The sequence below is a fragment of the Apis mellifera genome, linkage group LG11 (genome assembly GCF_003254395.2).
Source record: "Apis mellifera strain DH4 linkage group LG11, Amel_HAv3.1, whole genome shotgun sequence".
Classification (NCBI taxonomy): Eukaryota; Metazoa; Arthropoda; class Insecta; order Hymenoptera; family Apidae; genus Apis; species Apis mellifera.
The window spans coordinates 11,152,368-11,165,690 of record NC_037648.1 but is presented as its reverse complement, the minus strand read 5'-3'; the positions used below and the strand labels follow the sequence as shown (position 1 = coordinate 11,165,690).

At 29.1% G+C, this 13,323-nt stretch overlaps 2 protein-coding genes across 4 annotated transcripts; one reads left to right on the top strand and one right to left on the bottom strand.

The window, feature by feature from the left end:
- Positions 1–324: 324 nt before the first annotated feature.
- On the bottom strand, positions 325–7,708 carry LOC413666 (peroxisome biogenesis factor 1). 2 transcript variants are annotated; one of them, XM_397107.7, is made up of 15 exons: positions 7,364–7,708; positions 5,849–6,064; positions 5,646–5,760; positions 4,571–5,558; positions 4,084–4,298; positions 3,844–4,000; positions 3,597–3,759; positions 3,301–3,460; positions 2,695–3,011; positions 2,552–2,616; positions 2,419–2,478; positions 2,167–2,353; positions 1,926–2,099; positions 659–771; positions 325–580 (listed from the first exon to the last, which is right to left on the bottom strand). In XM_397107.7, exons 1-15 carry the CDS (start codon positions 7,454–7,456, stop codon positions 508–510), a joined length of 3,096 nt encoding a protein of 1,031 aa, XP_397107.5. In that variant the 5' UTR covers positions 7,457–7,708; the 3' UTR covers positions 325–507. The 2 variants fall into 2 exon arrangements, with proteins under 2 accessions (XP_397107.5, XP_006566367.2); XM_006566304.3 differs by lacking the exon at positions 7,364–7,708 and adding an exon at positions 6,309–6,480.
- LOC413667 (G2/mitotic-specific cyclin-B3) lies at positions 7,235–12,720 on the top strand. 2 transcript variants are annotated; one of them, XM_026443609.1, is made up of 9 exons: positions 7,235–7,395; positions 7,477–7,547; positions 8,094–8,322; positions 9,167–9,423; positions 9,501–9,839; positions 10,011–10,457; positions 10,552–10,707; positions 10,796–11,070; positions 11,168–12,720. In XM_026443609.1, exons 4-9 carry the CDS (start codon positions 9,208–9,210, stop codon positions 11,217–11,219), a joined length of 1,485 nt encoding a protein of 494 aa, XP_026299394.1. In that variant the 5' UTR covers positions 7,235–7,395; positions 7,477–7,547; positions 8,094–8,322; positions 9,167–9,207; the 3' UTR covers positions 11,220–12,720. The 2 variants fall into 2 exon arrangements, with proteins under 2 accessions (XP_026299394.1, XP_016770657.1); XM_016915168.2 differs by lacking the exon at positions 8,094–8,322.
- Positions 12,721–13,323: the final 603 nt, after the last annotated feature.

Sequence of the window (13,323 nt, the reverse complement as noted above, 5' to 3'; positions counted from 1 at the left end):
TGGAAAATATTAAGATATCGAGTAAGTTTGTGTTAAAGTTTAAAAAGGAAAGGAAGAAATAATTTGTGTCTCTGTTTTATGAAGGAACGGTGAGATGATAAATGATATAATTTGTTTATATGACTAAGAATTGTGGAATATTGTTTAGGATTCCTCGAAGGGATCTGAAAGTGAAGAGTTTTCTCGTTAGGAAAAGTTTGAAATGGAATATAATAAAAGAATAAAGTAAACGATAAGAATTAATTCCAAAGATTTTTGTTTTATAAAAATTGTACACAATTAGGTAATTTATCAAAATTACTACTAATAAAAAAATATTGAAACTTCATTTATCGAGGATTTATTTTGAACAATAAGATTGTACTTCTTTGGAATCTTTTGTACTTATCAGTATACATGGATAAAAAAATTTTTACTTTATAAAGTAATTGCAGAGAAATATCACCCTTCCCGAATATCAATTTTTTTGAGATTCGTTCTCCACGAATGAAACGTAAATCTCACCATTCATGCCAAAGTAGCCTTCTGATTCTTCGTTATATCCTCCACGAAATTGTCGTTCTTCGCAAATTTCGCGTAACTAAATTATGAAATATATTGTGACAAAAGTTGTTGAAAAATCTTATTAAAAAATTATTATCTTGAAGACGATACTTACATCCTCTTGTACTTCTCCTTTTCGGCGCGAGGCAAAGAGGGATGGGTGGAGTTGATGGAATCGATTAAATGTGTCTGAGAAACCTTAATGTCCCCCGCCTCGATCTTTCCGTCCTGGAACCAAGGTGAGAAAGACAAGGCCATTAATTGGTAGGTTAAGCGGGGAACAGGCTGTAAGTCTGCCCTATAGGCGTTATCGCTTATCAGTGAGACGCGTTCCTCTCGAAACGCGTCGCGCTCAGGAAACTCGCTCGCTAATTAGACGTACAGTTTGGATATTCGTGTTCTTCCGGTAGGCAAGTGCCGCTAGGTAACTTCGTTTTCTCCCTAGGAAGTTAATTAATGGCTCTAATCCCTTCACCCTATCACGCACTCGATACTCGCGCCCGTTAAGACGATTGTCGAAAATATCGAACCACTTTAGCTTTTTACATTTACAACGTAATATAAAAAAGTCTACTATTTTTCGTTTCAAAAATGATCCCCCATTAATCCTATATCAATCCAATATCCATCGAAATCCATAGCTTCATTTTTTATTCCGTTGATGGAAAATAACATTGTCTATAACAGTATAGATGTTAAAAATTAAATTTAAAAATGTTAAAGATTAAATTCTGCAAAAGAGAATATATCTTACATTTACGATTGTGGGGAAGGTATTCGTCGCGAATCGTTCGATGATCCAAACACGGGGGTGGCAACCCGGGGGAAGGGAACCGGGGTGGGTGTCTGCCTTTCGATTTTACAGGACCGCTGCAGGCCCTAAACCGTGTATCATTATAACGCATAAGATAATAACACCCTCGACGTTCAGCGAGGCGTAGGGCAGGATGAAGTGGAGCGAGATGGGGGATGGCTGGTGCTCTCGGCAGCGTGCGCTAATAAACCTGGTCTACGTTTCCTCAGTTATATCGCACCACACCTATCAACCTAGCTGGCTCGACACTCTATATATACATACATAGAGAGAGTATACACCTAACGATATTATCATCATTACGCACTATCTTACTTCGGAAGCTCCCTTACAAATGATTCTCGGCCGGAGTCGCGGCAAAATGCTTTTCATTATTTACAGAACAGGAGATACAAAAACGGGCGATCGTTACGAAACAGTGGAACCGTTCTTTCGCCTTTCCACGAGAACGCCAATGTATACCAATTTCACGTTCTCTTTCACGAGAATTTGAATGTAATAGGTTTTATATAAAAGGAGAGGAATAGAAGTTATCCTTTGATGACAGAGAAAGAATAATTTTACTTACGGAAACGTTCGCAATAGCGTTCTCTAAGGCTGATAACCTGGCTTGGGTCACCACGGCGTTCAAATCAGCGCCGGTGAAGCCTGAAGTAAGCGTGGCCAGTTCTTTTAAATCCAATCCTGTCGTGTCCACTTTCTGCCTTTTGCAGAGAGCGGTCAAAATTTCCTTTCTGTCCGCCTGATTTGATTCGATAATTAATTTTAAGTGATCGCATACAAGTTTATATATAGAAAATGTTACGTGCCTCGTCCGGAAGAGGACAATACAACGCTTTGTCGAGACGTCCAGGTCTCAACAGGGCTGGATCCAATAAATCTGGCCTTGAAGAGGCTGCCACAACCGCAACACCTTCTCTATCCTCGACTCCGTCCATTTGGGTTAATAATTGGTTCACCACTCTGTCGGTGACGCCGGTGCTATCGTGGCCTCGCCTGGAATAAATTTATTTGTAATCGATCGATCCAATTTATATCCTCACAGTCGGAACGATGTTTACCTCGGAGCGAGACTGTCGAATTCGTCGAAAAACAAGACGCACGGTTTTGCACGAAGAGCTCTGCAAATTTCATCACAAATTTCAAATGTATATTATTATAATTGTTTATTTTGATATTTATCGTTTCCCTCACCTCTCGAATACGTTTCTAACAGACTCCTCGCTAACGCCGATGTATTTCGACAATAATTCCGGTCCCTGGATATTTATAATTAATTGATTTGTAATTAAAGAGATTATAGAGTTGATTAAAGGTAAAAAAAAATTCGTTCGTACTTTAACGCTGATCAAATTAACACCGCATTCGTTGGCAATCGCTTTGGCAAGCATAGTTTTCCCTGTTCCCGGCATGCCGTATAATAAAATGCCATTTTGCAGTTTGATAGGAGCATTCTTGAATATCTCAGGATATTTCAACGGCCACTGTAAAATCTCTACCAGAGATCTTTTCACGTCGGCCAGGCCGCCAATATCTGACCAAACGTGACCCGTGCCTTTGTACAATTGCACGTCTTGCAGAGACATCGGCGTGTAATTCTTCAGGGCGGCCTCCATATCCTCTTCTTCGATCACGATGGGGGGCTTAGACGAATCTTACGTATGAAAAGTATTTAATAATTTAAGAATGTTAAAAAATTACATCGTTGAAGAAAAAAAGTCAATAAGAAAAAAATACACAATCCAAAAAGATATGTATTTTTTATTTGTTTACAATAAAAATCTTATTTATTTTTATTTCTTTGTGCGTATGCGAAGCATATGTATTGTAAAAGAAAAAGTATGAAAAACACTTTTGCAAACATTTTCCTTTTATAATTTCTTGGCTCGCTGTATAATGGAGCATTGAAATTTAATTCATGTAATTATAGTAGATTTTATTACCGTGACGCTTCCAAGCAGCGAACGTAGCTTTCTTAGCCATATCAACGAGGTCTTGAAACACCCACCCTTCGGTCTTGTTTCCATAGTAATCCCAATTCACGTCTCCAGCCGTGTACAACTTATCTCCGAGCATTAATTGCAAAATATTGATTCTATCCGCCTAATTAAGTAATACACAATTATTACAATCGTTATATTAGAAGCAATCTCATTTATCAAATTCGATGATTTTCCAATAGAGCGATAAATTTAATTTCTTTCACAAAAATTATGGATAAAAAAAGCAATCGACCAACCTTTTCTAAATTAGGAATAGATAAAACAGTCCTGAAAAAATGACAACCCCTAGCCGGCCTTAATTTCTGTCCTATCCTGTTAATACTTGCACACGTTGCAATTATTGACACTTGATATGATTCTTGATATTGCATCACCGTGTTATTCAGCATATCTGTTATCCTGACAACAAGAAATTTCTATTGATTTTTTTTTAATTTTATCTAAAAAAATAAAAGAAAGAAAGAAAGGAAGGAAGAAAAATACCTGGCAGCATTTATAGCATCTGGTGTGTTCTCTTCATCGTTCATCGATGCATTCGTTATGGCTTCTATATCGTCCAGAAATAATATCGAAGGTTGATAATAGACACATTCGGACAGAGCAGCCATAATAATTTTTTGTAACATTTCTACTTTCTTCCCTACGAAAAATTAACGTTAGTTAAACATCCAGCATATTCTTTATAAAAAATCATTTGCGATTTTGCGATTTTAAATAATTTACCTTTTAACGATCTACAATCAATCGTGTGAGTGTGCACGAAATACGGAGGACTTCGCATAATGTCCTCGATTATTTTGCAAGTGGCAGTTTTGCCCGAACCAACCACGCCAGAAATTAAAATATTTTCAGGATTGTATTCAAAAGGTAATTGTGTTTGTAAGCCTAGACTGAGATCTAACGCTAGTTGACATTCCGTTAAAATTGTCGTCAAGTGACTGAAACAAAAAAAAAAATATTTCTATCAGAAGTAAGTACAAAAAATATTAAAATAAAAAGAGATCTGGAATTTAAACTTTTAAATGGAAAGTATAGTTAAAATAAGTTTGCCCTAAAACTTTATCATTTTCGCTAATTTCAAAAGTATTTATTACATCATCTCTGGTCAAATACTTTTTAAATTTCATCTCTTTTTATTAAACGATCCCCCCTTGTTGACTAAAATTATTTAAAATTTATCATGGAACAGGATACATACAAAGAAAATTACCTCGTATACGTTTTTTCTAAACGAGAATATTCTTGATCCAACTTGTCAAATACTGGAAACTGATCCTTTTCCTCCACCGACCTCACACGCACCTTCGTATCCCTTAAAGCGGCCTCGTCGATCACGGCAAACTTGCAATCCTCCGATGAAATTTTCACTATACAAGAACTCCCGTTATCCATTACAATAACAGCACAAGAGTTAATCAACAATTTATTATGAAGGGAAGAATACTTTTTAACGTAATCCTCGAAATCTTTCACCGATACCGAATCTCTCCACGAAAATAATTCAAGGGAGGACGGTACAGATATTTCAGTTCTATCCATCAACGTTAAGCTCACCTTTGAACCTACTTTTAACTTCAAACTGATTCTCAAACTGTCCGACACGTACACGCTCTTGTGACGTAAATTAATGTTAAAATGTTCCTCGTTCAACGTGCTGGTTTTCTCTAACAAATCCTCCAACGTGTACACCCTCACTACCAATTCTGTAAAAAGGTTTGGAACAGGGGACTCGTCTTTTACAAGGAAACTCGTGTTGGTCACGTTCACGTATTGCTTGTCCTCTGGAAGTTTTTTTATACGAGCTATCGCAAAATTTTCCAAAAATTCCGACGCTTGATCACTCGGAACGAACACGTGATAAGGACAACGAGCAATCTCGTCGAACGTATTTCCTTCGATCGTATCCATTTTGGGCATTGGATGGACACGGCATATCATGGGTAATTTTCTGTTGCTAAAACTATGCAATAGCTCGTAATTTCGGATCGCTTCATCTTCCCTTTCCTTGATCGAATTTCGATCATTCGTAATCGGTAAAAATTTTTTGAAAGCCGAAAGCAAATTGTTCGCGATACTGGATGTCTTTTTGCCGTTTTTTTCATTCCAATCGTCGTCCTTTTTATTCATTGCCGTATCGGCAACGTGTATTTCCGAAAATTGTTCGAGTTTGCCATATTTCACTGGTGGTTCCAGCGATTCTGTAAAGAGGAAACGATGGTATTCGATTTTTTTTTTTTTTTTGAAAATAAAAAAGGAAATGAAGAAAATAATGTAACATAACTTGCCTACGATTAAGGTTACGTAAGAAAATCTTGAAACCCAAGCTACGATCGGTTGACCTTCTACTACCACTCGTATTTGACTAAGCAATGTAGATTGTACCTTTTCTATTTGTAATTCCTGATAAAAAAAAATATCCTGATTTTATTGTACACGATTATCAATATAGAAAAGTTAAAATTTTGTTTCAACATTTTCTGAAACCTACCAAAATTTCTCTATCGTTCACGGTGAGAGGTGCGACATTTATTTTTATTAAAATTGGAACATTCTTCACGAACGATACAATTACTTCGTCACCTTCTTCGATGTTCAAACTTCTTGCAAAAGTTGTACCAATGCACAAACTTTCATTAAGATTCGGCCTTACGTTACATGACATGTAATGCGTTTTATCTTTGTGAATTATTTTGATTACATTCTCCTGTAAAAAAAAAAAATTTATAAGATTTTTTTCAATAAACGAATAAAGCATTTTTGCTACAATGTCAGATTTTTTTTCTTATATTTTCCAACTTCTTTCTCCTCATCTAACGTGAATTGCTTATAATTTAATAAAGCTTTAATATCAACTTTTGTTTTAATATCAACTTTTTGTTCTAACTTTTCGAAGAAAATCGACCCTCCAAAAATATCTCAATATATTAACATATCTTATATATACTTACCTTATATTATATATAAGATGTACATATACATATACTTGTGACATATAAAAAGTGGATCGTACAAATTCACATAGGATTTAAAAAAACAATAAAATTAATAAAAAAAGAAAGAAAATAATGAGAGAAGGATAATGATATGATAAAAATATTAAAATCAGTACTATCTTCAGAGAATCGCAAAAAAAACACTTAAAGAAAGGATAAAAAATATTAGAAAAAAATAGAAAAAGAATAAGAACGAACTATTAACGTTATCTTTCAAATGCTAAAGATAACTCTTCAAAAGTAAGAAAACTACAATAGAAGAATTAAAAATCATTGCCATCTTTTGGATATCTTTAAAAAAAAAATATCTATGGTTCTCTTCAAAAGATGGTGCTGACGGTTTATTCTTATTCTATTTTTATCTTCTTCCTATTATCTTTTTTATATATTTCATTTATGACATTCTAAAGATGACGTTGATTTTAATACTTTTGCCATATCTCTGTTTTTTTCTCATTATTTCCTTTTCTTATGTAATTATTCCGAAAAATTTATATGTTCAAAAGGTGGCTCCAATATACGATTAACTTTTTATCATCTTTTCTCTAATTTATTAATTAAAAATGTTAAATGAAAATAATTTTAAAATAACAAGATTTGCATCTTAATGCAAAAAAAAATGCATTGAATATTAAGTTTATTCTATTCATAATACACACGATCAATCCTCTTTTTTATCATAAAATGATAATAGAAACAATAGATAAAATTATCTTTAATGAAATTAACAATATACTTTTTAATTATAATTTATAATAAAGTAACAATATTATTATTAAAAACTATATAAATATAAATATACAATTATTGAAATATACGAGATCTTCTTTATCAACTTAGCTGAAGAAAAAATTAATCTCGACATCTAGTGACGTAATAAGATATCTAAAATCCAACGAATTCCAAGTTCCAATTAACGTATTAAATTTTCTATCATTACATGTATAATCAGTGTAATATATATTTTACGATGGACAGTTTTTGATTGATTATAAGAGCAAAGCACCAACCTTAGTTTCCAATTTACGTAGCCAAGTATCCGGTAAATAGGCAAAACAATTATTCACTGTTATAAACTTAACAATAAAACGTTCACTTTGCATTCTCGTTCATAAAATTACAGACCAATGAGACTAAAATCCAGAATATACGAGAAGATATACACGTATAAAGAAAATATATGATAAATATTCGGTATGTAACAAAATTTCACAATATCAAAACAAAAATCATATTCACTTAGGTTATTGAACACTAAGAGTATAAAATACTTTCTGCGATATTTTTATGATTACACAATTAATTTAGATTTCTTACTGAAGTTTTAAGCATGTTAATGTTTAAAGTAAACGACTTAATATATAATATAGGTCAAAGGTTAATTTTAATTTTTTATTAAAAATATTAAATTTGATATATTTACCGATTCTTCATATTAAAAATATACTATTTAACATAATAAAAATTATTTATATGTATCCTATATATGTTTATTTATTAACAAATTGATATACGTATTGTATAATCTTATTGCAAATTAAAAACGTAAATAATTAATAAAATAATACTATTTTTTATTTAAAGTTATGTAAAATGTAATTTGTAATTAAGCATGCTTCATAATAAAAATTTGTTAAAATTCTTATAAGTCATTAATTGCACAAAATATAAAAAACTTATATGGTTTAAACAATCGAAACTATATTCAATGATGTAAGTATATACTTATTTTGCCGATAGATGGTGTTCATTATTTCTACATTCCTGATTGGTTGTCATGAATCAGAGCACAACCAATCAGAGAAAGTACTAACAATAACTGTGATATTTTGAACGGCGTCAACTTCAGTTGCTCTGACGACATACAAATGAGCTGTACAGTAACGTATCGGTGGCAAAAGAATTTTATAAATGAGAAACATCCTTGAACCAGAGCACATCAAATTATAATTCTTCCAGTAGCTTCCAAGTAAATCAGAATATCTCATTTACTATCTGGAAATAATTTTCTATATAAAAACTTCAAACTTTCGTTTCGTATAAATTAGTGAAATTTTGGACCACTTTCTTCGTGATCGCGTGTGTTTATGGCAGTTGCAACGAATCAATCACTTCTATGTATTTTGTTATTTTCTTTTGTGATATTATTTTCAAAGTTTGTGTTAATGATTTTGAATAACAGTGAAATCATGTCCTCGAATTTAGTTTAACGGTATATTCTTGCTGTATATTCCCGCCTTTTTTAACCACAAACACATTTCTTGAATTTGAGAATCAAAATTTGTGTAGAAAGAATGTAGATAAATTTCTTTTAATTTCTCACAGAAAGTGTCTTTAATTTTTAAGAAAATTAATAAAATATTCGTTAAAATATTATAAAATTAGCAAATCAAGTAACAAATTTATTAAATTATTAAATTTAAAATATAATTTTCTTTATAATTCTATAAAGAATATGTAATATTCGATATATTACTAATGAAATTATATGTTTTATTGTTAGATTTTTTTTTAAAAAGATTAAGATTGAAATATTGTTCTAATAAATACATAATAAAATGTGATAATTTCAGAATAATTTTACATTTTTTCCGTCTTTTAATAAAAATAATAAAAATTAATTTTTAATTAAATTTATTTTTTATATTTATTATTTTAATCACAATATCATTAATTTTTAATAAGAAATGGTCAAACATTTTCGCTAATATTTAATAAAAAATTTTTCTTGATAATGAAACAGTTGTTGATTGCATTCTTTATAATATAATGAAATAAATTAAATCTAATTTATTAAATTTTTTCTTTTTTAGGAGAAAAAAATCAAATTTTTTAATTTCAAGAATTTATAAGAATGGCACCATCAAAAATTTTAAATGTGCAAAATAAACAAAGTAATACTAATGTAATAAGAAAAGGAATAACTACAAGAAGTCAAAATTCTGCATTAAATAATGTTTTACTTAAAGCACCTGCTAATGGTAAAGAATCTCGTGTGAAAAGGAAAGCAGAAGCATCACCACCAAAGGAAAAAACAACAAAAAGATCTGCATTGGGAAATATTACCAATGTTTGTCATTTTTTTATTTTTTATTTTAATTTTTTCATTTTTTATGATATTAAATAATAATGCATATAAAATAATAGGCAATTGGAAAAACATTGGGTACACATCAAACACAAGAACCAAAGAAAGCAGTAAAAAAAACAACAGTTACTCAAATAAAATCCTTCACTCAGACAAGTTCCATTAGAACGCTTGAAAAAGGTGTAATTAAACCAGAGGTAATACCTCAGAAACCAAAGCCAGTGCCTCGTGTAAAACCGATAAAAAAGGACGAAGAAAAAACTGAAATACCTAGTAAAATTTTAAATGTTAGACGTAGTTTAGATTTAGAAAAATCAGAGGACAGTTCTTTGTATGTAAGTGCATTAGAAGAAATAACAGATGATAGTACAAAGAAGTCCAGAAGAAGTAATATTCAGGTGAATATTAAATATATAAAGTTTATTAATTATAAACTTTTAAATATTAAAATTTAAATATTAATTTAAATATAAATTTAAATATTAAATATTTAAAAAGTTCTAAATATTATAATATTTTTTTAAATTATGTAATTTTTTTCATTTTTTAATTTTTAAATATTTAAATAGACTGAGGAACCTGAAAAAACAGAAGTAGAAAATGAATCAAATGAGCCTCAAGTACCTGCAAAAACTCAAGAAAGGTCAGCAGCTCAATTAGATGCTGCTCCTGAGCAAATATTGCCAGAAGGAGTTCAGTGGGATTTTGATGCAGAAAATTGGTTAGATCCATTTCAAGTCTCTCATTATGCCATGGACATTTTCAATTACTTAAAAAGTAGAGAACATTTATTTCCTATTGGAGATTATATGGAAAGACAAGTATGTCTTTCGCCATGGATGAGAGCTTTACTAGTTGATTGGATGGTAGAAGTTCAAGAATCTTTTGAACTCAATCATGAAACTTTATATTTGGCTGTGAAATTAGTTGATCTATATTTGACAAAAGTAACTGTTGTAAAAGAAACATTACAATTATTAGGTGCTGCAAGTCTTTTCATAGCAAGTAAATATGATGTTAGTATTCAAAATTAAATATAATTTTTATTCTAAAAAGAATTAAATTTTTCCGAGATTTCTTCTTTATTTAATTATGTGATGATTTTTATAGGAAAGAATTCCTCCAATGGTGGAAGATTTTTTGTATATATGTGATGGTGCTTATAAGCAAAGAGCATTAATTAGAATGGAAATGAGTATATTAAAAGTAGTTGATTTTGATCTTGGCATACCTCTCTCTTATCGATTTCTTAGACGATATGCTAGGGTAAGTTATGTAAATAATACATTTTTTTTAATATTACAGTATAATTTTATATTAAAATATAATTAATATTCAAATTATTTTTAAACAGTGTGCAAAAGTTTCAATGCCAACATTAACTTTAGCTCGATATATTTTGGAGTATTCGTTAATGGATTACTCGACGATAAGGATTAGTGATAGTAAAATAGCTGCAGCTGCACTTTTACTTGCATTACGAATGAAAGATTTAGGAGGGTGGACTTCAACTCTAGAGTATTATAGTGGATATAAAGTTGATGACATACGAGATATCGTACATCTTTTAAACCAAGGATTACATCGAAAAGAAACTCTTACTACTGTACGTAATAAGTACAGTCATAAGTAAGTATATAAATATTTTGTTTAATATTTACATAATTATATACAACAAAATAGTATTTCAAATAATATTGAAATTTACAAATAATTTTCATTTTAGGATATTTTTTGAAGTAGCAAAGCTGCCATTAAAAGATACTTTAGATATATAAATAATTTAAGTAAGGAAATATAGTTGACAGTATGCAAGATTGCCTAATCATTGATAGGTAGTCTGTAATAAAATTTGTGAAGAATTAAAATGATCACTGAGCGTTAATTTATAAATCAAGATAACTGTTAATTTATGTCATAATGAAATCATAATAAGTAAATCTTTAAATTATCTATTATCTATGCACCACAAAAAATCAAACGACTGTGAAGCTCAGTTTGAATTTAATATATATCCAAGAGGACCGAAAAATATTATAATTTTTTTTCTCTTTTTCTTTTTTCTTTTTTTTTCTTTTTTTAATTATTTATACAACATTAGTAATCTCTATCTACAACAGTATTTGTAAGTTAATTTTTTTTTTTTTTTTTTTTTTTGTTGAAAATTTATTTTAGCGTCACATTTTTATATTCTATAAAAATTCTCATAAAAAAAATTAATATCGTCAAAATAGTTTTATGCATGTAAAGATTAAAAATGAATCTTTTACTCATAATTTTTTACTTATATATAATGCTATTATATGATGCCTTTGATTCAATGAATACGTACATACAAATATCAATAAATGAAATTAATGAATTATGCGGCGCTCATATTTTAATGAGTCGTATAGGTTGTGGCGTATTGTTATGCATTGTTATTGCATTTTATAGACTGATAAATTGTATGCTCCTAAGGATAGTTACATACCGATGAATATAATACGTTTTTGCTCATTACACAGTATAAAATTAATAATATTAAAAAAAGATTATTTCTTTCTTATAAAAATTAAACAAATTTAAATATTTTATCAACAAATTGCATGAAATTAATAAGTTTAAATATATAAATATATATATGTAATTTATAGAAGAATTAATTTTTCATTACATGTCATTATATATGACATCATATTTATTCATTATCTTAATTAGTTGCATACAATACAAGTATAATGAAGTGATCTATTTTTTTGAACTTTACTCGTGTCATAGTAACTACTTGTGCCTATTAATAAATATGGCATTTTTTTTATATATATATATATATACATAAATATACATATATATATATATATACAAAATACCACCTGTGATATAAATATATTCAAATATTTGGTATAATCAAACTCGTCAAAATTTTCTCATAAACAATATTTATACAAGTTACATTACCTAGCAATTAGAAAAGGATTATTATCTAGAACTTTTCTTAGAAAAATATGTTATGTCAAGAGAGTAATTGTACATATAGATCACAATTATCGATGTGTACATATTTTTAACAATTATTAGGTCAAATTTAAAGCGATTCCTTTACAATAAAAATTTATCATATAGAAATATTGTACGGTTCTAGGACTTATTGAAATTAGGTGGTGTACATAATATCATTATATTTTTGTACCAGCAATAAATGTATTATTATCTATTATTTTGTAAGATGTGTGTATGTGAACCATTGTAAACAAAATGTAATTTAATAAAATCAAAAAAGATTTTTAATTTTTTGTATATTCTTTTTTATTATATTGTATACCTGTAGTACCCAATATAAAATGTAATATCCTTAAAAGACATATCAAAAATATTTTTAGAAAATAAAATCATCAATATCAAATTTTAATATTTTATTATAAACTTCGACTGTATTAACATTTATAAATAAACAATGCATACTTTCAATCATGACGGGAACCAGGTACAGCATTTATGACTATTATATTTTTTCCAGTACAAAGGTAACATTTTTATAAATCATTATACTTAAAATATTATTGCCATTTTACAATTATTACTTGTAACATGCAATAAATTATTTAAATTATTTTCATTTTTAATTTTATTAAATTATCTTAAAAATCTAAATAATTAAGATTCATAGTTAAAAAATAAAAGCAAAATATAAATATTTTAAACAACATGATACATATTTACATTATTTTTTAACAATGAAATAATTTATATCATTTAAATTAAAAATTTTATAAATAAGTCATAAATTATTTCTATTTTTCTGATAACAAAATACGTAATATTTGATGGATAAATAATATATGAAATACGTAAAATAATAGATAAATTTAAAAATAAAATTACAATTATTTTAAATATCAC

Coding starts and splice junctions, on each gene's coding strand:
- LOC413666 (XM_397107.7), bottom strand. CDS start 7,456: ATGCAAAGTGAACGTTTTATTGTTAAGTTTATAACAGTGAATAATTGT. Junction 3,760..3,843: donor GATGCTATAAATGCTGCCAG/GTATTTTTCTTC, acceptor TCTTGTTGTCAG/GATAACAGATATGCTGAATA. Junction 772..1,925: donor ACGCTATTGCGAACGTTTCC/GTAAGTAAAATT, acceptor CCTTGGTTCCAG/GACGGAAAGATCGAGGCGGG.
- LOC413667 (XM_016915168.2), top strand. CDS start 9,208: ATGGCACCATCAAAAATTTTAAATGTGCAAAATAAACAAAGTAATACT. Junction 9,840..10,010: donor CCAGAAGAAGTAATATTCAG/GTGAATATTAAA, acceptor ATATTTAAATAG/ACTGAGGAACCTGAAAAAAC. Junction 10,458..10,551: donor TCATAGCAAGTAAATATGAT/GTTAGTATTCAA, acceptor TGATTTTTATAG/GAAAGAATTCCTCCAATGGT.